Consider the following 27,715-nt stretch of genomic DNA (forward strand, 5'->3'; position numbering starts at 1 on the left):
AAGCCTCCTGCTAAAGTAGTATGAGTGAAAAGGGCTCAGAATCCAAGGGAGAGTTGGCAAGCACACACCATTCTCAAGAACTTTCTTCTTCCTAACTCTGCGGGGTGTTTTAGTGTATGGTGCCCACTCAGGACTGAGGACTCGCAATAATGAGAAGAGCTGATGGCTAACTGCTCAAGGACACTAAGGCCTGGTCTAGCAGGCAAAAATAGTATATCACTAAACTTGCATTTTTAAGCACAAGATTGGCACCGACCCCCCTCAGGCAAGTTATAGCCTCTCTCAACTGGGTTTCTCATCTGTAAAATAGGAGCAATAGCCTATGCCCAATTAATCTCACAAAGCTTTTGTGAAGATAGATGACTAAAACAGATGTGAATGTACTTGGAAAAAAATGATAAAAGAGCCCTGATTACCTCTACTCAGGATAACCTGTATTCAGCCCATTAGTTCTTAAACTTCACTGTGCATGAAAACCACAGGAGATACTGTTAAAATACAGATTCTTGGGCTCCATTACAGCATAAGAATATCTGAGAATGGGTACAGGAATCTGCATTTTTATGTTCCAGGTAATGTTTATGCAAGTGTTCCATGGTCCAGACTTCATGGGATACAGAATCAGTCCAACCTCTTAAAAGATGAGAAAACAAGACTGAGGAAAAATGTTCTATCTAAGAGTTGAATACTAGGCAGTGGCAAAGCCTAGAGAGAGTATTATAGTGAAAGATAATTTGAGCCACAAAGTCCAATTTCTAGGGATCATATCTGATACATGGAAATATTTTTATTATGTAGTTAAGTCTTTATGATGGCATTCATTGTGACTTTACCTGTTATCTACTGATTAAATAGAATTTTAGCAGTAAAGAACTCTCATAAAAAGACATCTAAGTTGCTATTATTTTGGAGATTACAGAGATGGCTAGGATCTACTTCAAATGAGCAAGCCAGATAACTCTGAGGACTACTCCATGAAGAACTATTCAGAATCTGCTATTATTCACACCTGTTACACCCGACCCCAGGGTAACCTGACTTGCACATGGAGGCCTAAACTCAAAGACCTGCAACTACCACCTGTTATCTAGGGAGTATTCTACCATTTAATACTCTTGGCTTTGAATAACCAAAGACTCATTTACTTGAAGTTCCAAAACATTCTGAAGCTTGGTTAAAGTAACTGAAATCAGAAGTTAGGAATGTGGTCTCTACAAAACCCAGAACTCAGGTTCCCTGTAGCTACAACTCAGGGCCAGGTTAGTATTTTTGCTCTGTACAATGGCAGTGTCTCTTCTTGAACACTAGTGCAAACTGAGGCGGCTTCTCATTCCCACATTCGAAATTTATTTGGGCAAATTGCCAATCAAATTTAATATATTTCTTTGGAGGGGGAGCATCTGACACCTCCTAAATCATGTATTGTGTTTCATTTTCAATTAGGTTGGGAAAAATAAAAACCAGAATTACACTTCACATGTCAATATAGCATCTTGTATACACTATTAAATATATCCTCTGTAATGAGTCTTAGAATTTGATCATTAAAAATAAGTAACTTCCCAAAAGATTATTTGAAATTATATATCCAACCCAAAGAAATAAAGCTACGGTTAAGCCAGCACACTTGAGTTGATGTCTCTGGTCATGTATCAAATACATCCTTATGTACAGAAGTTAGTTATAGCCTAGAGGAAATCAGCAACAATAAGATGGATCAGACTACAATAGAAAATAACCATAGCGTAGACTGTGCTTCCTCATCCAATTTTTTCTTCTCTGTTTAAAGGAAAGGGACCAGTTTCATTAAACAACAAAGAAGACAACCCAGTTCCTCTGCTTATGATAAAAAATTAGACAACAAAAATACTTACACGGGACTGGAATTCAAAGAGCAATGATCCACCATCATTTCTGGAAGGAAATCCAACTTAAACGCAGCCATCACCTCACTCTCCCCTTCAGAAGCCAATGATATTAACTTGCTGCACTTGTCTGATCCACAAATACACACAGCTTTAGCTTCCTGGGCCCCACAAAAAACACAAAGTGGAAACAGGAGCTCAGGGAAACTAGCATTAAGTGCCACAGAAACAGGCAGGACTGGGGAAGGGAAAGGGAGTACTGGATTAAAAGGGGGATGTGACCATGTGAAGGGAGGCTCAGCCCAGCACACAATGAAAGTGCTGATGCGCCAGGCTTGTTTTGTGTGATTTTCCCTGGCGAAGCAGTACTAAGTGCACTGTCAGATAAATAGAGTGTCAGATCCATGAAGATAGCAGTGGCTAACAGAGCAGAAGAAACATAAACTTGTTTCATGTCTTCTAAACTCTTCTCTGCAAATCAGTTTTTGAGGACCCCCAAAAAGCCCAAAACTGCCTGAAGCAAAAAAAAAAAAAAAAAAAAGCAAGCTCACCTCATGTTGTCTGAAAATGTTTTTGAGAAGAACTGGTTTGTTAGCCTTGGTCCCATCCAAACTTAGTTTCCATGTGCCAAAGACAGCAATGAACACAGTCCTTGGGTCCAAACTAAGCTCAGAATACTCAAATAAAGAGGAAGAGTTCAGATCTTCAGAAGCAGGCCAGAGGCAAGCGGGCCGAAGAAGGGGTCACCAGAAACTTCTTGCTCACATACTAATACCTGCACTGGACCATGTTGAGAGCAAAGTGTGCTTCATCAGAGTGAAGGACTTTCAATATTGCTGTTTCGGTGACATTCATTAGGTGACACAAGGCAGAACTTCTTTACTAACTCTGAATCTTAATTTGCCAGAAAACTTAAAAAGTAAAAATAAAAAGGGAACTGTAATATTCTGTCTCTTGATAGAGTACTAGGAAATAGTGTCTTTTCAGTTGTTTGACCTAATGATGAAAAAGGACTGGGGTCTGCTAGGGATAAACACTCAAACATGAAAGGAAGGACAGAGAAATGCAGACTACGCCTCTTCTCTGTCCTCCTTTAAACTTCTGCTAAAACCAAGATTAATGAATGCACACATAAAAATTCTATTGTGGGTGAGCAGCAGAGATGGATATACTTAGCAGTCAAGGCAGATGTGGTGCTCCCGTTCTCAATTTAGCTCCACATCCCTTCAAACAACAAATGGTGGCATTTCAATATTTAGGCAGTGACTCTAAAACTGTATCTCTGAAGGCTCCCAAATTTCACAGGCCTTCTTTCCATTTTTATCATTAGGGTTGCCTTACCTCAAAGATTTCACTTCACTCAACCTCAGTTCACAACACAGTGAACTTTGAAAAAAGAAGTTATGTTCAGCCTGTAAGGAGGTAAATGGATGAACTCCTAAACTTGGAGAGTTGTTTAAAATAAATAAATAAATAAATAAATAAATAAATAAATAAATAAATAAATAAATAAATGAAAGGCAGCATGTCATGGTATAGGCCTAAATGATCTAATCTGTATTAAGAGCAGCTGACACCTGACTGCATTTGACTGAGGAAGGTAGAAACTGTCTCTTCAGTCCAATATCCAGACATAAGCACCCAAAATTTAGAAAAGCAGCTAACTGCTTTTTTATTTTGTCAGAGACTCTGGCTCATCTGATCTACTGCTTTAGAGACAGAAGTAGGAGGAGCTCTCTTCCATCCTATTAAAGGAGGAAGCAAAAACAAGTTACAAGTGAGAAGAGACTATGCAACTGGCACACAATACACAGTTCACCAAGCCCTGATTCCCAGACAGGCAGATGATGGTAACCCAAGCTGGGACTGGTTAAGTTACTGGTTAAGTTTGTCCTTGTTTCTCCTATGTATACTGGAGCTTTTAGTTCCAGGACTCCTTTAAAAAGGAATCAACAAATTTTAAGGAATCCCACTGGTTATCGTTATACTTTTACTATTCACTAAAAATACACAACTTTTAATTACATTTCTATTTCAAACTGGAAAGAGAGTACGTAAATGTGGGATACTTTAGTGAGTAGCCAGGCTTGCTTGGTGTATGAAAGGGTGTGCACTCCTCACAGTAATTTTTACCAAGTCAAATGTTGGGAAGCATTGATTTAGAGTAATATTTTAAAATCCATTTTATGATTTATAAAGCAATACTGTTTTAGAAACCTACAAAATGAAAATGTTATTACATGAAGGAGGTCATAAGAGTTATCTCAGTATAATCAAATTCAACATGCTTGTGACGGGGGAGCACAGATATTAATCACGAGCCACTCAATTTTAGAAAAGGGTTACAAAGTTAAATGATGATAAAAACGATTATGGGAATATAAAAATGTAGGTGTTAAAAGAGAAAATTAAAAACTAGAATTAAAAGTTATTTACAGAAAATTGCCCATAAGTTTTTTTTAATTTAACCGGAAACACATTTCAGGCTATTGCCACAAAGAATGCATTAAAAATAAAGAGATGGCAGGAAAGGTTATAAATCTGCAAAAGGCCTTAAACTTTCCCTCAGTTCCTTTTTACCATGGGTCCTCTCATTATGAATTTACATTCATGGGTTCTTCTTCTCAGCTAGTTATGTTTCTTTTGCCTTGAATAGTCTCTACTTCTTTTCTAAGGGCAAACTGTTCAAAACCTGATTATGAGAGGGTAAGGGCAATCAGCCTGCTATAATCATTAAGAACTCAGATCATTAAAAATGATCAGTAGGGAAACCCTCAAAAGAATAGCACACCCTGCATTTAGAATACTAGATGGAATGAACAGTTTAAAAACTGGATTAAAAGAGAGAAATGCTAGAAATCACAGCAGTTTTGCTGAAAGAGTAAGAGCAAAGAAAAGCACAGTTGAGCAAAACAACAACAACAACAAAAACCCAGGTGGCATGTGCAAATGTCAGGCTGTCTATCTTAATGTAACCAGGGAGTTCAATGACAGGTGAAGGGATTTTATGCTTCCACCTCGATATTCTAAATGTGTTTTAAAGGGCAAAAATGTAAGGTCATTTGGTTAAATGACCTTATAGGAAATTAGAGACTACTAGTAAATTATAAAAGAGAATCCATGTCACTAAAAATCACCGTCGGTCTATGTAAAGGAAAGTATAAAAATCTAAGGTAGTCATAACCTCAGTTAAATGGACTAGATATTTTCTTCTACCTGAGCTTCTGCCAGTTAGATGACATAAGGGATGTAGAAAAGAAGCAATTGATACACCTTGAAAATAACCAACCAGAATAACTACCATTTTGAGTTTCCAGGAAGTCTCTAGACAATGAAAAAATTTCTGAACTTGGGAGAAAGGGAGTTTTAAAGAATAGAAATATTGCAAAAATATTTTTTCGATTTCGAATCTAAAATCACTGTAAGACAAAAAGCACTAAGTTTAGTAATTGTAGGCAAGCTGGTTTGTCTGTAAAATTGTCACATATGATATACTGAGAGGATATGACAAGGTTGAAGGAAGGAAAACTACCTTTTTTGAAATCTAAAAGGTTTTCCATTTCCTCCTCCATCATTAAATCACTACTGTCTCCTCCTTCAATCAGTGTCAAAGATAAGGACAGCATAAAGACCCTGTCTCTGCTTAGTGCAGTCAGCAAAAGAATAAGCTGAGAGTCTTCCTTTGGAGTTTCTAGGACTAACTGTGACCTAATGAATTGTCCTGTCAAATTGTGACCACCTTCAAATCAAGTCATATTTTCAGATCCCAAACTAGTTCTGGAACTTAAGTGTAATTCTTTATTTAAGCTCTAAGGCTGATTGAAAAATCAGTATGTTGAACAAATTTTAGTTCCAGGAGGGTAACATTATCTGTGAAATCCATTAAGTTCTGTCCTCACCCTTGTTCTGGCTTACTTGGGGTCTTCCAGCTATGAAGTAAAATCGGGGGAAGGGGAGTTAGCTGGGTAGCTACTGTGTGAAGTACAGCTCACGCTCCCACACACACAAATACAGACACATTCCTCTCCTCCCTCCCCGCCCCCCAGTTGTTAGAACTAAGCAGCAGTTAGCTAGTTCACCTGGGAGACAAGCCTGCCTTGAAAGATAGCTAAGGAGAAAGAGTTGGGAAAAGCAAGAAAATATTTCGTTTCCTAGGAACAGGAAGTTGTATTCCATAATGGGAAAAAAAAAAGGTCATTCCCTTTCTAAAGGCAATTTTTTCTATCTGCACAACAGGCCTCATGCAAGGTTAAAAAGACGCCCATGGAGCACACCCATCCAGCAGTTAGCCCATACCTGTAGCTTTACACCTCCCTCTCTTGACTATGTCTTCACTCTAAAAAACCAAGGAAAGAAAAATAAGTGGGCCACGCCTACATTTCTCATAATTCCAGGCATCTAAGTTCCTTCCAAAGTAAAGCCCCCTTTGTCACCATGGCTGAAGATTTTAAAAAAAATTTTAAAGAGCCCCTCCCTCTCCCATTTTTAAAGTACACAATACCTTAAAGATAAATTGCATTTAACATCTCAAAGCTAATTTAAAATCACCAGCAACTTAAAAGATGGGAATTTAAAGTACTAAAAGGCTTAAAACTGGCTTGCCCAAAATGTCACAACTAACAGTAAGGCAATGACTAGGATTTAAGAGGTTGAATTTCAATACATCTATCATTTAAAAAATCTGCTTTTGGATGGGAAACTACAATAAAGCTAAAGGTTGTATAATTCTTTTAGCAATTAAAGATCATGTTATTAATGCAGAGAGGCTGCACTATTTCCCCAAAGCAACCTCCCTGAATAGGAGCCAGGCATAACTCTTCAAAGGCAATAAAGTTCCTGCCTGTATAAATGCATCTCGCTGGCCCAGTAAATGCAGGGTGGTGGTGAACCACTAAAACCAAAAAAAACCAGGAGATGGGGAAGTTAATTGAAGGTAAAAGCAAACAGAGGAACCACAAAACCAATTTGTTTTATTTTTAAACATTATCAAACATCTTGCAACTAAAAATTGATTCTGTAAAGCTGCCTGTATTCCTACAAACCATCTACAACTCCTGCCAGCTGTACTGCTGTCTGGCCCTGGCTATACACAGATAACTGCTCAAAGTCACCAAGGACGAGATCTACACTGGAATAAGAAGAACCCTGAAGGACAAATCCAGAACCAGAACTGTGAGACTCTACAATCTACCTACCCTACCAGAAGACAAAGATGTCTCTTGACTGGCATAAAATCATATACTAAATCTACAATATCTCATTCGATTCATATACTAAATCTACAATACCTCATTCGATGTACCATTATCATCACTGAAACTGGGGACTGTTCTAAGGGTTTACATGCTAAAATAATCTGCGTGACGGATTCTAACCCCAGAGCCCATAGTCCGTCTGTCTTGAGAAACGTGACCATCATCTAGGAGGTACAAAATTTTATTGAAACAGTGTCTTGAGAGGGCACTGGAGTAGTGGTTATCTTGGAGATTAGAAAGCAAGTTAAATTTCTACCTGTTTTATTCTGAAAGATGTAAAGGGCAATGAAAAGACCAGCGATGCATGGAACAGTTGAGAAGCACTGCTGTTCTGTGACTCTGCATGACCAGACTCAGATTGCATGCTAGCTGAGAAATCTCCAGGATACAGAGGGTAAAAGGGAAGCCTAGGGTTGTTAAGAAGGGCAGATGTACGAAAAGAGTGAGGGACCCTTATCTAGGTCCTAGAGAACACAGCAGCCCAAATGGGGCTAAGGAACACCTGTTTGCCCAGCCAAGAGTAAAAGAAAAATGGATTCACCCTACTCCTAAGTCACCCAGAGACTTTTTAAAGGTAAACTCAAATACACAAAAAAGGATCATTTTCCTTCACACAGGCCCTGGTCACTTGAAGGAGGACACTGGGAAGCCCAATACACAAGAAGGTATTTTCTTTAAAGCCTTTGTTTTCTCAGTTTTGCTTTTCCTCCATTCTGTTGCCTAGTCTGTAAGAAAACAGAAATGCTTTGAGAAGAGGGGAAAGCTAAATGCAAACTAAAAGCTTTAAGTATGAGTTTTTTACACCTTTCAAAATGCATTAAGCTCTGAGAGGAAGCCTGTATCTCCCTTGGAGATCCACAGAAGTCGGTTTCTATTAACATTGCCTTTACCTTTCTCAATCACCATGCAGAGGGGTATAAAGGTGGTTCTAAAGAGGGGTGAATAGAGGTAAGGGGGAAAAGCGCCAAAAAAGGTGGGGAGAAGGAAGCAAGAGAGGAGAGAAAGATGAACGGCAAGCTACCTCTGAGGGAAGCAAGCAGTATTACCTTCTTGTGACATGTTAAATGTTCAAAATATGGGAGACAAGCTGGTGTTGGTGGTATAGTGGTGAGCATAGCTGCCTTCCAAAATAAGGAAGACATCAGGCACGCACACACACAGAGGGAAGGCCATGTGAGGACACAGTGAAAAGATGGCCATCTGCAAGCTATCAAGAGAAGTCTCAGAAAAATCCAGACTTGGCGATACCTTGATCTTGAACTTCTAGACTCCAGAAGTATTAGAAAATAAACTTTTGTTGTAAACGTGTACCTCCCCAGAAATGTTCAAACTATGACTTCCTTTGAAGTTTTAAAATTGTACTTGGAAAGTCAATAGAACAGGGGACTCTAAAAAGCAAACTACCTATCTCACAATTTCCCCAAAGAAAGATAACCTGTAAGGAACTTACATTTGGTTTTGGAATTTATCTTAGAACTCATACCTGACCTTGACTTTTTTTTAGGATGTATGAACATCACCTCTCAGGACTGATACAAAAGCTCTCAGATCTCCTACACACCTTCCTTATTGTAGTAGGCAAGGTAATGGACATTTTTCATTCCTCAGTTTTCTGCTGGCCTATGGAGCCTGTACGTCGAAATACTGTCCTTCCCAGGAAGATGGCCACTGACTCACTCACCATCAGCAGCTCTTACACAGTATGCACTGAATCACAAACTCCAGATAGAGGGGCTGATAGCCGACACAGTAATGCTCAGTGACCTACATAAAGCCTGAACCCACAGCTTTGGGCTCATTAGCAAAACTAACTCTTTAAACTTTTTAATTCAAGTAACACTAATAACAGTATATAAATTTCAGGTGTACATTATAATTCAGTATCTGTATACTCTATTGTGAACTCACCACCAAATGTCTGGTTTCTAACCCATTACCATATATTTGACTTCCTTTACCCATTCTGCCGTTCCCTTTCTCCTCTGGTAACCACTATTCTGTTAAGACTGACCAAGTTTTCTTATTAACAATAGTTAGGTAAGTGCCCTCAATACCTTGAAAAACTTTGTTGATATAAAGCAAGGAGCTAATGAAGAACTGAACAACTGTCCAAATCAGAGGTTTTTAAAACATTAAATGTTTTTCCTCTAGACATTAAAGTGAAGCAGTTCAGGTTGAAGACAGAGGGAGGGCAAGGCAGGTCTCACTTGTTTATTTCTCCTGGCCCTCAGGGTAACTAACCCTAACCCTAGGTCTCCTGGGAAATATGAAAACAGGTCTAGAAAATTCAAAACAATAACCTACCGATTTTATATCCAGCTTTGAGATGAATAGATTTTTGAACAGCAGACTTCTCTATCTTATAGAATCTAATAGATTACTACGAATCAAAGAATTTAAGATTCCATCAACGGTAATAAATATGCATTCTCAAATTAATGGAATACGGTTATTTAATATTCATAAACCTTATCACCTGAAAGTGGGGAGAAATGTCCATTTACAAAGTGATAATAATTATAAGAACATTTCTGAGCATTTATTATATGCCATACGATGTCCTGTGTGCTTTATATTCAATCCTTATACCTATCCTATCCTTATTTACAGATGAGAAAAGACACAAAGAAACGAAGTAACTTTCAAAATCTCCTGCATCCAGGCAATGATGGGGTTGGAATATAAAGCCAAGCGCTTCAACCCTGGGTCAAAGGCTGACTCAGGTTAAAACCTGTGTAAAGGAAGATCATGCACATGACCCACACAAAAGGATGTTTAAATGCTTGAGGGGCATAAAGTTGAGTGTGACCATTTTTCTAAGACAAACCTTGTAAGTAGATAAATGTCCACAACTATCATGAGAAAGATGATTTAAGGTAGTGAAAACTTCCTGCTGTTACTCAGTGGAGGTGTGAGTCTGAGCAAGTAACATCTGTAAATGCCAGTTTCCTCACTTATAAAAGACTTAACTACATATCTCAAAAGGAACCAAATGGATGCCCAGAATTCAATCACACCATTGAACAAATTTCTAATCGGAAGAAGAGACAAGTAGAAATGATTTGGGGAAAATGTGTTCTTTTTCTAAAATGTCGTTACTTTTCAGATTGCTTGCAATGAATGCCCTGTCTTCCTTCTTTTCCTCCTATTATATGGCTGGCTCAATAAGAAGGCTGGGCTTACTACTCTGAAAAACTGCATGTCCTCCCACTTCCTTACCCTGAAAAGCCAAGTAACCAGATAAAAAGATCAACTGGGAAGCTTTCCAGGCTAGCCTGGCTCATCCCGATGCAAAACTGCACCAGGGATTGGTGCTAAAATCCAGTACAGTTTTCCTGATGTAGCCAGTCTATCTTCCTTGGGAACCTATACCAGAGAAATAACAGTTGCCACTAGATTCTAAGGATCCTGGGCACACACATCACAACTAAGAGGTTAGAATCTACCTCAAAGGCTAGTGAATTAAACAAAATTTGTAAATGCACTCATCAATGAATAGGTGGACCCAAGACTGACCATAGAGAAACTACGTAACCACTGTTTCACTCATCTGTAAAATGGGGGTGATTAGGCAGATTCAATAGATACACTGAAGGGCACAGTAAATTCCCTTCCAGTCCCATCATTTCCAGAGCAACTCCTTCCACAGTACTAAGCTGCTCTATGTACAGTCCAGGTCCTGTATTGCACCAGGCTTAGTTCTGACTTGTCGTGGCTGGCAGGGATAAAATTTAACACTTTCTCTGTGGGATATACAAAAATCTTTTTTTCCTCTTGTGACATTTGCTCTGTGGCTACTATTTCCATGATTTAGGCTTATGTCTGGGGTTTCTGACTCTTTACTGAGTCATCTACGTGTATCCTCTCTCTGACCCTAGAAGAATTTATAAACAGATCTCAATCTCATATCCTTCTCCAATGGCCAGTAAGTTCATCTCTTCTTTAGTGGCAACTCTTTTTTTCCACCTTTTAAAAAGAAACTGGTAAGAAACACATACATTAAATTTACCATCTTAACCATTTTTTAAGTGCACAGTTCAGTATGTTAACACTGCTGCGCAATGTGGCAGCAATTTTAAAACCTTTCCTTTTTCATCATGATTCTTAATCTGGGACTCTCAGATCACTTCAAAGTCCATAGATGGGCTTTGGAGAAAGAGGAAGTAGGTCTGTGAACCCTATGACATTTTTGGCTAAACTGTGTGAAGATGGAGGTTTCCTGAAGATAAAATCCAAAGTTTTCAACAGACTCACTGAGGGGCTCATGACCACTGCTAGGATGGTCTCCCACTCTGACTCACTCTGCTCTCAAAGTAACAAAACAGACTGTATGTTAGATGAAAGCTTGATGCCATTTGTGTGATCTTGAGTCACTTTTTCTGGGCCTCAGTTTCCTCATCTATAAAACTAGAGGCTAGGACAAGATAATCCAGACTATTGCTAAATCAGCTAAAAGCATGATTCTATTTCCTCCAAACTGATTTAAAAGTTATCCAAAATCTAGTTTAATCCTTACCACATAAAAGATACATCTGGGAAAAACCATGTGTAAATGTCATTTCTAAATTTTTGTTAATGAAACATATTACAAATGCTACCATTTTGTAAACAACAAGTTTCTCCTTCTCTTTTCTATTTATATCCCCAGGACGCCTGGAATAATATCAGATCTTCAATTGTTCAATTGGAATTCTCTAGTTTATCTATTCTAACTTATAAATTGAGATATTTACACATAAATATTTGTACTTTTTAGTAAAAAAAAAGTCCCCTCCCCCTTTAAATTATGGATATCTGGGTAAAAGCAACATTGTAAGCAGCGCCCCCACCCCCGCCAAGCATTTATTTCCTTTTAATTTTTCTACTTCCAGGATTTAAAAAATTTACCTATTTATTCATTTTTACGTAAAATCACATTTCGGTTTAATTCCTACCAGGCTTTTTTCTATGCATATATTAAGATGCATGCACAAAGACACATGAATACTATCAAATTAAATATACTGCATATACTATTGCATAACCTACTTTCTTCACTTAACAATTATAAACATTTTTCTTGTGAGCAGCCCATATTTAAGAATCAGAGTCAGAAGTGGCCTAAAGTCTGACTTTGCCAATAGCATCTTTCTACATGTCACAACCAATAAATGTACCATCTATTTTACAAAGCCATCATAATTATTAAATTCTCTTAAACTGCTACAAAAAAAGTGGCACACTAAAGCTGGATAGGGGTGGGTGAGTTGGCTCTCCGTTCTTCGTTTCCCTGATCTGCCATCTCATCTCCTGTTTAGTTATATGATCTTTCCATATGACTATACCCACACCTAAACAACAGGACATCTCACCTGACACGTATCCATCCCATTTTGGAGGTGCTCAGGTAAGAAAGAGAGGGAATGCAAAACATATTTTTAAAAATTTGTTTTCCTACTTCCTTCCAAAATGCCTATACTCTCAAATTCTCAAATCTCCATTAAGTATTCCCTACAGCTCTCTACTGGGGGCCAGGGGCGGAGTGTAGGAATCTCATTCGGCTTTAGCTCCTCCTGTTTCCCTGGCAGCACTGTCAGAACTGGGCAACAAATTGCTGGATATAGCAGTAGCGATTTACATATGGTAGCTAAGCTAATACGCAGCTTTCTCTGAAAAGAACTGCTACCTTTTCTCTATCTTTCCAGGTTGAACCCAATATTCAGACATATCATTGTCGAATATTTGCCTAGTGGCTTCTACTTCCATAGACACAGGGAGCTATGTACAGAAGTCAGAGGCAGCAAAGGTTTACCATTGTGGGGGCTCTGAAGACACAGAAGGGGCCTATCTACAAGGTCTGAAACAGGACAAAGCACCGAATCCAAACACCAAGGCTCAGTCATTCTACTTTGCCATAATATTCATGTATCACTTGCTTGAATTTGGCATGTTCTAAGACCACCAGTTCCGCCTTAGTTTTACTGCCCTGCCATAAGGCCAAATTTGTCTCATCTAGTGAGTCACTACTGCTCCTCTCTCCAACTGCATTTTAATTTCAGCCCACTTGTGCAGCTCATCAGGGCTGCACCATATGTTAGTACCATGTAGGCAGAATGTGACTAATTTTTTTCTAAAACACTGTCAAGAGTTACTTTTAAAATTACCTTATAATCTTGATGTCTTTGAAGAGTCATTTCTATAATACATAACCTTCTGGAGATGACTTTGTAATTATTTTTCCGACTGCTCAAAGGAGATTCTTTGGCATTTTCACCCCCATTTTCAGATGAAGAAATTCAAGTGAAAAGAACAAATTAAGTGACCCAGGGTCCACAACCAGCCAATGAGACATGTACTTTCTGGAGTGACAGCATTCTATTTGCTAAAATGTGTCTGTCTGTAAAATGCTTTTTTGGGGGGAAAATTCAAAATATTACTTTGCTTTTATTTTCTGAGGTGATTATTAAACTTTAGTTATAACGACTTAGAATTTAAAAGCTAATTCTGATGACTAAATGGTCTCTTGATTTCCATATAATTTTAAGAGTAAAGGACTGAATGAGCTACGGACAATAAACGTTTTTCTAATTGGTAGAGAGCATAAATAGGTGAAACTAACATTTTGAAGGTAAAAAAGATATCTGACTTGCAGATTCACCTATCATCACCAAATTCCCTTAAAATTAAAAAAAGGGGCGGAGGATGGATACTCCCGCTTATTCTAGGCAACCTGCCTCTTCTCTCACAATGATTGTTAGGTTTGATAATGAGGCTTATCTCCAGAAGATTTCTTAAATCTTCCATTTCAGGTCATGTGTTCATTTTAGCAGCTGTTTGGGGTGGTAGTTTGATTGCCATTGTATTGCGACTTTTCTGATCACAAGTAATATTCTTCAATGGATAATATCATTTGCAAAATATAAGAGAATTATCTTATCACTTTTGAAAACTGCACATGCACTCTGAATCCAGCAATTCCAGTTCTAGAAACATAGCCTTCAAATAAACTTGCATCTGATATACAGAGAGTATGCAAAGGAGCATTCATAAGAACATTGTTTATAATAATAGCAAAAGCCAGAAACACATATATCCATCAGTTGAGTGCTGGTTAAATAAATGACAATACTGTGAAACAAGAGAACACTGTAGCTATTAAAGAGAATAAGGCAGTTCTAACCACTATTAAGGGCTGATCAAGATATATCATAAAGGAATTACACACAGCTTATATTTAAACAGAACATCTCTGGAAGGATAAAGAAAAAACTGCTAACAAGGTTGCAGATGTAGAATACTGGTAGAATTGTTTATATATGGATGTGTTGCCTATTCTACAGAAAATATTTTAAAGAAAATTCTTGAAACTATGAGGGACAAAGCAAAAAAAATTCCCAACTCATGCTCTGTTCCAAAACAAGCACTTTGTTACTGTATTTTTTCTTCTTGCTTTGCCTGAAACTTTTGTGTGGAAATAGCCATTGTCCAGGTGAACCAGCAGTAAAACCACACGTGAGCTGGGTAATTACACTACACCATTTCAAACGACCTTAGCAACTCAACTGATGTTCATGCAGCTTGGACTGCAAACCTTATGGCTGGCCTACTTTCAAAATTTGGAACTATTTTCAATCACTCAGCTGTATATATGTGTACATTTTCTTCAATCAACCTCTCCTGCCAGGCAGAGTGCACCATTAGGTGGATTCCAGTAAGGAAGGCAAGGGACACGGTGAAATAATATGTCAAAACAAGTTCTATAAATACAGTTTTGGCCTAGTATCTCAAAAGGAAATCAAAACAAATTCAAGTTTAAATAGAAAAAAATCCTACAGTCCTGCAATATCTTACTTAAAAGCTCTAGAGAACAGAAGAGGCTAGGGATCCGGATTCTTTTTTCTTACACCACCATCTCGGGTCCCTTTCCCTAATCTCAGGGGGAGGTTAAGATTGAATTGCAGGTATCATTCCAAGTCAGCATCTCCCCACCTCTTCCCTTATCTTACCCTTGCACTACCCAACACATCAATATCCTTTCACTGAGCTCACTCCACCTCTTAGACAGACATGTCCAATACATACAACACACAACAGCCCTTCCACAGCACCTAGCATCTAACTTCTGTCATCTCCAAAACCCTTACCCAAGCAGCCAAGAACCCTGCCTGTACCATCTGCCCCAACCTCACCCTCAAACACATGGGCACTCATGCAGGATGTTTCCATATGGCCTTGTCTCAGGAGGTTTATCCTGTCCTGTTGAAGAGCAAGAAACTTTATTCAATTCCCTTCTATTCTTAACATCACAATCCTACAAAACCAGAAAAGACTTCTATCCTTGGAGGTGCTTCCTGAGATAGCTAGGTTATATGCCAAAAAGTACAAAAATTACACTTTTACTCAGCCAATCAGGGAGTATTTCGGCATAGCTTGATTCATCTCAAAAGATGCACAACCCTAGGACAAATCTTAAATATCTCTTTAATATCGTCATTAAAAAAAAAAAAGTTACTTCAATTATCATGCTTTCATCACTCCCAAATTGTGCTCTCACATTTAAATACCCATTTATATGATCTTCTTCACCTCCTTCAAATCACTCCTAAAAAATCCCACTGTTCCACAAAATTAAACTTGTCAGTGCTTTGATTTCATTTTTATATAAACAAGCTCTTTATAAAATCAGAGCTCTATCAATCAAAAATGCATGTAGAGAACAGAACATCCACTATAAACCTAGAACTAGAGAAGGTACAAAAGAGGCCCCCAATCTCTGTCCTTAATGAGTTTATAGTCTTGTTCAGAAGACATGACTTAAACGAGAAACAAAAACCATAGATAGGATAGCATATATCCAAGGGAAAGCAAATATGGCAAGGGACAATCTCCCATCAATGTGAGAAAGACTAAAACATCTTAAAAGAGCTGGTTTTCTCTGTTGAAATCAAATTTGTGCGCTATTCAATCACATTTGTCTAAGACAGAATAACATTTTTGCTGCCCTCCCCTGAAATTACTCAGCCTACCAATAATTCTCCCATGTCTTCAGAACAGATCTCCCTGTTATCTTGTTATGCTCACATAAATCATTGTTAATGGATTAGGCAAAACTTGCTAGTCCTGCCTTCTCATGCTCCCCCTGTAAGAGCATCTCTTGAAGATGTGTAGGGCAGGGAACAAGAGTTAAAGAAGCTAAAATTAATTCAGCTTTCAATATCTTCAATAAATAGTCTGGCACTAGCAGAGATAAACTAGTCATTTGGGGGATACTCCATGAACTTGCTATTTGCCTTGCAGCTCTTTATCATTAATAAACGAATTGCTCGACAGTGACCTGCAAAACCAAAGTTATATAGTAATTTTCATAAGGAAATTCTAAAATGAAACTGGGTTGGACTGATTCATGATTCAATTATCCCATATAATATTCTGAATGTGTTAATTTAATAGACAAATATTCACTGTAAGACTACGATATATCCTTCACTCAGATTCTGGAGTCACACCACTTGCTTACTAATCCCAGTTTTGCGGTTTACTAGCCAGGTAACTTTGGGTAAATTGTTTACTTTCTTCATACTAGTTCCCTAATTCGGAAAAGGGTTATAGTAGTAGTATCTACCATATAGGGTGTTTGTTCGAATTGGAGGATTTACATATATAAAGTATTTAGAACAGTGCCTGGCACATGAAAGTACTCAATAAACGTTTTCCATCATCATTATTCCAGGTTCTAAGGTTAGTGTCTATGGTGAGATAGGATGAGTCTCAAGTTTTATTCTTTGAGAAGATATTTCTCTTCAAAACGGAGTCCCCGAAATTATACAGAAATATTTCCTATCAGAAGGAGGGGGAAGAGAGAAAGCAATGACTGGCTGATGACCTTCAACCTCCAAGTGGGCTCATTAGCATCCAGTTTAAGTGTAACCTTCGATATGAAATACTAAATTACTAGTTCTAAGAGTATTTATTTATAATCATTTATTTATCACCCTCATCATACCAAAAAGGAATTTGCTGAAGCTTTCAAAATGCATATAATAAAAAAATATATAAACTAATAAAATGAGGCTAGGGAAATTATAAATTGCTTTAAAAGATCAAGAATAAAAGGAAAGCTAATCATAGTGTCCTTCACTGAGGCTGGGCTGTAAAATCAAAGAGCTGCCACTGAGTTTAATCTCCAATAACAGCCCCTACACAGAGGGTGTACAGTGATTTACAGTATAAATAGGAAAACATTACTAGGATGGTAAAATGAGATGGGCGCTGCGAGATGCCAAAAGAGGGAAGGTGAAGCTGAAGCCTATTTAATGCCACACTAAACAGAATTTTAGTAAGTCATTAAGTATGCAGGACCCATGAGAGACTCTGCACGGGGTCCTAGGACCTAAACAAACACATACACCCAAAGCTGACAACGGACAAGTGGCAGAACAGATTCCTAAGTGACTCGAGTCAGAATACATCAGCGAATGGTCACACAGAACTCAGCAACCATACCACACGGCCACAGGAAGAAGCTGCCTCAGTGAATGTGTTTCTCCAGCATTTAAATACCTTTTCTCTCCTCATCTGTCACAGTCACAAATATATGCGGAGAACTGTCTCATCCCTACTCAGCTGACAAATTCTATTACCAACTCTGCACATGCTTATGACTCATTGGGGAGAGGGACTGTAAAACAAAGAAATAAACTTGAATTTAAACTTTAGTTGATCAAGGATGAGGAATTCATTTCTGTCTAATCAGAATATTTCATAACAAACCAAGAAAGCATCCTTTAAAAATACAGTAACAAACTCAATACTGTTTGCAAATAGCCTGAAACCTGTCTACAGGTCATGGCCCCTACTATTCCTTAAATAGACAAGACACCAAAACACACTGCAAGCCCTCTGTAAGGCCAAACTTTACAAAGCACTCTGAATCAGCGCAAACACAGCACAAGCCATAGAAAAGCCCAAAGCAACAGGGCATTTCCCACAGTTCCTTTCCCAGCCAACAGCCAAGTTAAGAAATGTAGTCCCTACTGGAACCTCCTCCAAAAAGATGTGTACAGAATCATTTCCTAAGGGGGTAGAAGTGTCTCAGCCTTTTCTACTCAAACTTATATCTGCAAATTTGTGTGCCAGGAAAGGAATTCACTTCTACTCCAAAGAACTGATCTTTGTGATCAGTAAAAAAACAAAAGGAAAAAAAAAAACATTGCTACTTTAATGAGGTAAGTTTGTAAGAGACCCCAAAGACCATTTCTGACACTATATTTACCAGTTTGGCATTCTTTACCCTAGAACGTATGTTGAATAATATAAATCTTGCCTCCTCACCCTATTCCGAAGATTCTGAAACACTCTCTACAATTTGTAATCAACAAAACAGAAAAAAAGACAAACGAGTCACCTCTTTAACTTGAAAACCTGAGTCCTCCACAGAAATGTACACAGACAGATGGATGCACTTAAGAACATAAAGTTCTAGTCTTGAGCAGGCCAGAACCAGTTATGGGTGCACAGGGCAGCCACACAGCCTAGCTAGTGGGCTGCTCCTGCTGTTGCTGTACAAATATAGAAAATTGAAAAGTGGAACAGCAGCTTCAGCAGAACAGATTCTGCTCCGTGCTCAGAGAGGGAGGAGCAGGGACCTGAACAGCTTTATCCATACATGGTTGCTGAAAGGGGGCCATTAGTAAAAACCCAATTATCTTGCACACATGCACTATGTTCACATGCTCCAGACAAGAAACAGAAACCCAAAGGCTGGTGCTGGAAGAAAGGTTTGAGAGATTCTATTTCAGTCAAGGAACTTCCCAATAATTTCACTTAGTCACGAGAAACAGAAAAGACATTACGAAAACTTTACTAGGTCAGATTCTTACCAGATCAGCAGTAACAGTGAGGCGTAACTTATTTAAATTCTAGAATTTAACACGCAAAAAAGGTTACTCCCCATTTGTGTGAATCATCCTAACCTTTACTAGCCCTTTGCTGTTTTCAGAAAAACAGTCTCATTCCAATTCTCAGACTATATTTTGGAATCTCTCTTATTTTTTAAGGTTAGTACAAGTTAAAATAAATTCTGATATAATATTAAAAATATATTCCCAGGATGCTGGCTTATATAATCAGAAGCCAAATATTTATATTCCAAAAATTACTTTGCTCAGAACAATTCATTCGGATTTATCTCCATGGAAAATATATGAAAAGCGTAATTTCTAAGCAGAGTAAAATAAACTCTCCAAAGAAATGCATGACCATTTGGCTTAAATGATTCTGTGCATTAACTCTTAAGTCATTAACCAAGTACTTACTGCACACTGTCTATATATTTATTTGGTATTCTACGAGCTGCAGAACGAACATTAAGCCATATTATCACTGACCTCCAATACTTATAATCTAGTTCTTAGATAAGATTAACACATGAGATAATAAAGGCTGACAGTATATGACTACAGCTAAAGTATGGGATACAAACTATAAATGCTGTGTAAATTTAAGAGAGACTGAAGACAGACCGGCCTAAACCTTCCAGGGATCCCACTTAACACTGTTACCTTAAATGTGAGGATACAAGATTTGTACTAGATGATTTCTAAGGACCCCACCATTCCTGAAATTTCTTGAGTTTATAATTTAAAAATGTAACATGACTTAAACCTAAAATGTTTCACAGTAGTAGGAAATTAATACCACACTGCTCATGTAACCAAAATTATAGTTTTTGCCCATTGTAGAGAAAATATACTCTCAAGAAAGATAAAAATGAACTCAGACCATAATTCAGCATCTCTCACATAATACTTTCAGAAAAACAGTCTTCCATCTCAGAACTTGGTCTAGCCTTTTGAGGAAATTTTACACCACTATTAAAAGAAAAACAAAAACACAAACACGCAGCTGCCATAGGGAAAACAAAATGGTAGGACTAAAAATGTTGATGCTGATATACTCTGAGATCTGTTATAAAACACTGCTAAGTCATCCAGTCATAACGGGGAGCTCCAGAGAAAAAGGGCACTGCCCAGCTCCTTTCCATCATGGAACTGTCTGGTACATATGTGTGCACAATCCCAAGCCTATGGGGCATAAATACGCAAATATATGAGGTAGACCCCAACAACATGTTTTCCCTGAAACTTAAAGAAAATCCTTCATATTCTTAAGATATAATTGGTCCATAATTACTTACTTTAATACATTTATCAGCAAATTAACGGTTTGAAATTTTGAAATTTTCTCTTTGCCCTTTGTAGATAATACAGTAATAAGCAAAGGATGCTTGATGATAACGAACTTGATCTCTCAATCCCACTACCTAAATCTCCTAGTGCAAGGCAGAGCCCTGTCCACACCCTGTTTGATTATACTGAAAAGGAAAAGAACACAGCAGGATTCCTACAGTAAAGGCACTTTCATCTCCCACAAAACACAAGCATACAAGTGGTCAGCATTTTATTAAAAACCTCTGAACGATGTATAGTGCTTATATATTTAATTTTTTTGAACAGCCGTTATAGCAACTTTGATTTCCAAAGGAGTAGCTTACCATGAATTGATATGCTACCTTTCGGGGTATGATCAAAGTTTTAATTATCGGTTATGTACTTTATTAAGATTACTATGAGAGGACAACTAAGTAAAAATAAAGAACACACTGCAAAACACTACAACTGTATATACCAAAGCTGATTACTCAGTGTAGATCCTCAAAATCAAAACAGCTATAAACACACAGTATAGCCTTTGGCAAGTTACTTCTCTTCTCTGGACTCAATTCCTCAAGTGAAAACTTGTACTAGATCAAATCAGGATATTTCACGAATTCCATGAACTCTCTTATATTATGTGCGAAATTTTATATATACATATAAACTATATTTATGTACTTATTTATATTTATAGGAAAGTGGGTCCATAACTGTTTACCAGATTTTCAAAGGTGGTCCATGATCCAAAATAGTTTTAAGAACCCAAGACTAAACAAAACACAGTTTATTGGACCTAGTTCCATAGTATAGCAGTTAGCACATCTGCTTTACACGCAGAAGGTCCTGGGTTTGCACCCCAGTGGAGCCACAGTCAATGGTCTATGCCATGCCACCTTGAACAAGCCCAATCCCGTCTGATCTCAGAAACTAAGCAGGGTTAGGCCTGATTAGTGCTTGGCTGGGAGACCACCTAGGAAGATCAGGTGCTGTAGGCATAAATAATAATAAAAACAAAACAAAACAGTTTGTTCCCTAACATCCTGTCACCTCCTCTTATACTTCTGGTCCAAAAAGAAAATCTTCATGACTAAACCCAGTCAAGAATAAACAAGTTACCCTGGCCAAGAAATTATTCAAAATAATGTATTCCAATTCAAACTAAACCTGAATTGTTTTTAGATGAGAGACTAACTTCACAATGCTTTTAAAAAAAAGGTTTTCAAGCAAATTTTACCACTACAGCTTATCTCAGGGGCTTACATGAGAGAATTCCTTAGGTGTGCTTAGGGATATCCCGCTAGATAGTTCCTTTCTTACCAGGTGCACTTTTTAAGAAAGGCAAAGCTTCCAGTTCCCTACTTCTAAAACTATCCTGTAGCAAAGAGTAATAGGAGACAGGTTCAGAGGGAAAAAAACTAGAGCACGGAAGACTGGAATGAAGGAGACTGATAACAGGCAAACAAAGAAGCTACCCATCTGCTAGCAAGAGGTGATACATGAGAATGGCTGCTGCCTAATATCTCAATTTGCAAAAAAACCATATATTAGATAAAAGAAAAAACAGCTTTCCTAAGACAATAAAAGAAAAAAAAAATGTGTCTTTTACTGAACCATTTAAGCCTAAAATTTTTAGGTTCTCATGGCAACCTAAGTCATCACACTGCACATACTGTATATAAAGCACATATTTAGAGGCTTAACTAGTAAACTCAAAATGTGACATATGTGCAATGTGGGCGACAACATTATTCTGGGTACTTTAACTTTAAAATCTTCCAACTTTCATTTTTCAGCCCCAAAGATGATATAATAGAGTCGACTATGCAGAAGGTGCAAGCTCAAGGAAGAAGAAATACAAAGAACATAAGTAGAAGCAAAGAGATGAAAGACAAGACAATTTAGGCTATCAGAAAAAGTTTCTGAACATGGCTCTCCCCACTGTGAATCAACTTGCAAATGGAGGCTTCAAAAAACAAGATTGCTAGTCAGGACATATATCAAGAAAGCATTTGGCATCCTCTTCAATGTGGGCCCAATCAAAAGAGGACATGATCACAGATAAGATCATTTTACTAAAGGCAGCCTGGAAAGGTTGGCTTTTTCTTTCTTCTTTCTCTAGGAGCTTATGGGAATATGGTTGTTTAGATTTAAGAAGCAGTATCAGAGCCAAAAGGATGGCTGTGGGTCATGAGAGTTGGGAAACAGGGGACCAGATTTTAAGAAAAGGGAAAAATATTAAAAAGGAGATGTCACATCATGTCTCACTAGGGAATCGAATAAAGATGATTCCTCTTTATCATCTACTAAATAACCCATCGAAGGGATACCTCCACCTGTCTGCCTATAGGAACTCCGTTATGATCCACAGATTTCTTTTAAAAGACCTGAAGATTCTGTTCATGAATGCTACCTACCTTAAAACCACATTTCCATGCCACTTGTTAGGGTTGAATTGTTCCTAACTTACAATAAGAAAACAGGTAAACGGTTTAGGGTACACAAATATCTCATCAAGGTAGTTAAAGATGAGCTTATTTTTTCCTAAAGTTCTCACAGGTAAGAACTTCTAGAATGAGACACTAAATTTACATTACTAATAGTTAAAAAATTATACTGCCACACAAAAAGGAATGGTTATAAAAATAAATTATTTCATTACTGTTAAGAGACTAGGCCTCGATAAGCAAGAAAAGTAAAGGAAAACAGCATAGCATTTGGAGTGCAGACTGGTAGGTAGCCTGGTCCTGTCCTACCACTTAATAGCTGGATGCCCCTAAGTGACTCTCTTCACTGAGTTTTCTAACCTAGAGTTTCCTTGTATACAAAACGGTAAGGATGCAACCGTATCTCTCTCCCTCCCCGTTGGTTTATCTGTCTACCCCCAACCCACCCCATCAATATAAAGTCCAACGGATAGTTTATTCATTACACTATAACATGGCATATTTTCTTACCAAGGAAAACTTTGGACAGTGAACTTTTATGCAAAATCCCTGGTCAAATTAAGAGCCAGAACAGAAAAAAATGATAAATACATTTTAGAGTAAATGAGGGGAAAGGACACTGGAAATGAAGCTACTAGGATTAGAGATTTCTTTCAGAGTCCGAGCACACCTGCTAATTACTAAAATATTTGATTACCTTAATTATCTTGGCTGTACACCAAGAAGTGCTGGTGGTCATGAAATTCCAGAATATTAAAAACTCAGCCACATTTTCATTATAGCATTCTCTACTGTGTTGAAGTCAAGAGAGCAAAAGGCTGCCAAGAGCATTTTCACTTTAATTTTCTGGTAAGACAAAAAGAAAAATTAATATTGGAGCCAAATTCTCCATTTCTAGGTATGGTAAATTCTTATGGCAAATTCCAGGAAAAACATCTGTGGTTTTCAGAAACTGAAAACATTTCTGTATCTCTTACTAGAAAATAAATATTTGTGCTTTGCTTAGAAAGCATTAAAAAAAACTCAAGCTAATAAGCAGTTCTGAAAGAGAAAAAGTAAAATAAAAGCTGAAGCACTTACTAACAAGGGCATTAAATGACTGGCATGCTGAGCAACATAACATACAAAAATTGAACCTAAAAATCCCTTTTTTGGTGTATGTGATTAATAATTGCCAAAATAATGTTGGTTTTGAACCTCAAACTCACTTCTATGTAAATGAAGCTACTCTTAAACAATGGCAAAAGTATTCATAAATGCACCACAAATAAAAGTACAAAACAATTTGCCAGGTTGGCTTTTAATTTTGCTTTTAAAATACTTTGAAGACTCTCTTGATCCTCTTTAGCTCACAGTCATTCCATCTTGTTAAGCACATTATAGAGTACTTTAAGCTGAACATAGCATTTATCATCGCTTCCACCCACCTGTTAAAGAACTAGCTTACTCCAAATATGGTGTTATCTTTTCGAAGTTCTAGGCTGGGTATGACATAATTCTTTTAAAGAATTATCTGCCTTGTCATGACTGACAAGCATGACTTAAATGGAGATAAACAGGTTAATGAAAAACATTTGGGTCTGACTTTCAATTGCCGTTTTAAAAGGAGAGAAAAGGTGTGTAGCTCTAAAATAGAAAATCCATGTAAAACTATCTTCTCCTTGAAGAGACAGTGGGGTTTTGCTAACTAGACAGATAACTCCTACCTGAGGGTAGAGGAAAAGTCTGCCTGTCCAGATGGTGTAAAAGAGATTCCTTCCCTGGATAGAAAGTTTCCCTGCATGACCTCTAAGGAGGTCCTTTCCTAATCTTAGAAACTGAGACTTTATTTATGAAAAGTAGAGGCATGGTAAACGCAACGCATGGATGGAGACAAGAGAACAGTATGCTGGAAAATTAAAAGCCTGGGCTGGAATTCTGCTACTGCTTCTATGTGAACCTAACTAAGGCATTTCGCTTCCCTCATTTGCAAAACGAGAGGACTAGAGAAGAAAAATCTCTGAAGATTCTAACATTCTGAGCCTATGGCTTCCTTCTATGCTTGCCTCAGCCACCCACCAGCTTCCCACTGCTGCACCTTACCATAATTAGGCAGCTTTTTAAAGCATCTAATTAATGGAACACGAAAATTAAAACCTTTAACTTTCTATTTCTAGCTTGTTGCAAATGTGCAACAGCATTTTATCAAGGACTAGTAAATGCCACACAGTTCTTGAACCCCAGGGACAGTTACACAGTGACAAGTTGTAAGCAAGGAGTTTGTTACCATGGGGACCCACTAGGATTCCTGGGGATGGATCCAGCAGGCCTTTTTTTTTTTTTTTTTTGCGGGGGGGGGGGGGGGGGGGGTGGCGGTCCAAGCATTTTATGATCTTCTCAATCTGGCAATTCAGAAAACCTGATCTGATTTTTCTTCAGGAAGCTGCCTTTAAGAAATATTACCGTCTATGGCCATGCCACCCTGAACAAGCCCAATCCCGTCTGATCTCGGAAGCTAAGCAGGGTCGGGCCTGGTCAGTACTTGGATGGGAGACCACCAAGGAAGACCAGGTGCTGTAGGCATAAAAAATAAGGGACTGTAAGCTGACAAGGTCCTTGAACCTGTGAGGTCAACCAAGGGTTTGCCTTGCCTTAAAAAAAAAAGAAAGAAAAAAAAAGAAATACTATCAGGTAGTATACAGTTCTGAAGAAATACTAAACTTTTAGTGACTCTCTCTCTTGCCAAAGAATTAAATACATTTAAATCTTACTCTTTCCCCTCCCTATTCATAAAAACAATTATATACAAATTCGAGTTTCAGTGACCTATGTATGATGCTGTTTCTTTCCATATCACCATATTGCATGAATTATTTAGTATTTTTCTTATCAAGACTTCACAGAGTTCTTCAAAGCAAGTTCTACTCAAGAAATTCCAGCTACCCTACATATATTAGAAATATCAAACACATAATATTATAATAAAACTGATTATGAAATAAATGAAACCGATTAAGGAGAACAGAAGTTTAAGTTTAAATTCCAAGTCGACTCCAAAGCTGCTGTGCGTGGACAAAGAAGATGTAATTCAGGGAGATGAGCTGCCACTCCCCACTAAATGTGGGCTGACACTCAGCTCCCTCGGACACGTTTTGTTAGAAGATACCTTAAGAAAACAGATTATTTACAAGTCTGATCTGTGGATCTGGTTTGTTAAGAAAAATGGAGCAGTCAGAATTCAAAAGAAAACATTTTTCTAAGTTGTACACTTCTTGGAACAGAGTGAAGTCTTTCTCAAGGTCTTACTTAGCCCAGGGTAAAGTTACACCAGATAAATGAACATTAATAAACAAAAACAGCACTTGATTTCATAGTAATAATCTAGAACTTCAACTATCCTAGGCCTGGTCCACAATAACTTTAAAGCTAGAAAGTATCTGGACCAACGCTCAAGCAGTGTCCTAGAGCTCATAAAAGTCTTTCTTTGATCTCAAACTAATAATTATTGAAGCACCTAAATATAAATGCCACTAAGATAAAATTTGTTGAAAACCAATTTATAATCTTATTACAAAACAGAACTTCATAAGCCTAAAAACTTTTATCTAAGGAGATAAGGTATACAATCAGCTAAAGGTAAGCAGTAGGCATTAAGATATTCCATAGAAATAGTGTATCTGGTTTTGATATACTTATTCACCTAAGCTTTCCTGTAGCGAATCCAAAAGGATTATTTTTAAATAGCTTCCCACTCCTATTGCCACAATCTATAACCAAAATTAGTTCAGTAAAGAAGTTTAAAAGCTTTTTTAAATGTACTTGTAAATATATCCAGAAACTATCAAATAGAAACACATATGATAAAAAGAATACATACATTAATAAACATGGTGCCTATCCATGATTTCCCTTAAACTTAAAAGAGCAAGTACGAAGTTCAAGTCTCAGAGGGCAATTTTGCCACATCAGTTTAATATCAGAGAGTCTAAAGACAAAAAGGAGAGACTGAGGCCACAGGACATGAAAGGAGGCAAACTCCTGGATGATTTATTCTTTTTTTACTACTGGTTTACAATTTCCTTGATTTTATTTTTAAATGCATGTCTTGGCCCAGAAAAGCAAGACAGCATAGATTGCCAGCAGTATCAGATTCTCCTTTCCTTATTCTCTGGAGCTATAGAAAACAGAGCCAGAATCAGGGTTGTCTAGGAGTCTTCTGATTTCATCCAAGCAATATACAATAAGAGGTTTCAAGATCACAGAGCTACACAAAGGCTTTTTTATAGTACAAATCTTAGCCAACTTAATGTCTTTCAAAGGGGAAAAAAAGCTGCTTACTTTTTTTTCCAGAAAATTCCTTGGAACTTTAAAGTACTTTATCTTCAAAAGGCAATGATTTGAATAAGCAAGAAATTTACAGAATTTAAATTTAAATGTCTTCCTCCTATTCCTAGTCCTTAGTACTGAACTGTCTCAAAACATAAAATTAAAGTGCCATTAGAAGGATATGGGCTATTCAACAAATATTTATTGAGTACTATTTTGTGCAAGGCCCCAATATAAGTAAGCACTACAGAATATAAAACTTCCATGTATGACATTCAGTTCATAACTATACATACACTGCATAAAGACATAACATTGTTTAGGTGCAGTCACAACGTGGCCTCCAATGTCAAATAATGTCTTCCAGCTTTTTCTATCCTGCAAATCTATTCCTTCCTGGTTGTATACAAATCCATATTTCAAAACTGGCTCTTGTCTCTTTTTAATTCCTGCTCCTTAATATTACAGGGAAGTTTTACATTACTCGAATAAAGTCTTTCGACTTAACAAGAACCAACTAATCGCAGGAAGAAAAAAAAATCAAATTAGAAGCATTAAACTGTTTTTCTCAGAGCTTCCTCTCCCCTCATTAACATTTCTCAAAGAGAAAAACTCCACTGTGATGCTCCTATTACAGATCATTCATGAAGTTA

The 27,715-nt window shown here is 37.6% G+C and overlaps 1 protein-coding gene and 2 pseudogenes across 10 annotated transcripts in view; 2 read left to right on the forward strand and 1 right to left on the reverse strand.

Annotated features, from left to right (window-relative positions):
- CELF1 (CUGBP Elav-like family member 1) overlaps window positions 1–27,715 on the reverse strand; it is a 63,796-nt gene that overhangs the window by 26,439 nt on the left and 9,642 nt on the right. For 7 of the 10 annotated variants that reach the window (XM_039869226.1, XM_039869208.1, XM_039869199.1 and 4 more), the window contains one exon: window positions 1,875–2,026. The exons of 1 other annotated variant lie outside the window; for it this stretch is intronic. In XM_039869226.1, the coding sequence (XP_039725160.1) occupies window positions 1,875–1,945 (71 nt within the window). In that variant the 5' untranslated portion in view covers window positions 1,946–2,026. Of the gene's footprint in view, window positions 1–1,874; window positions 2,027–6,161; window positions 6,197–27,715 lie in introns of those variants that run through there. 2 more of the 10 variants (XM_039869217.1, XM_039869246.1) reach the window with 2 other exon arrangements.
- On the forward strand, window positions 21,191–21,308 carry LOC120610603 (uncharacterized; annotated as a pseudogene).
- LOC120610549 (uncharacterized) lies at window positions 25,201–25,319 on the forward strand (annotated as a pseudogene).

The sequence above is a fragment of the Pteropus medius genome, unplaced genomic scaffold, assembly GCF_902729225.1.
Source record: "Pteropus medius unplaced genomic scaffold, Ma_sr-lr_union100, whole genome shotgun sequence".
NCBI lineage: Eukaryota > Metazoa > Chordata > Mammalia > Chiroptera > Pteropodidae > Pteropus > Pteropus medius.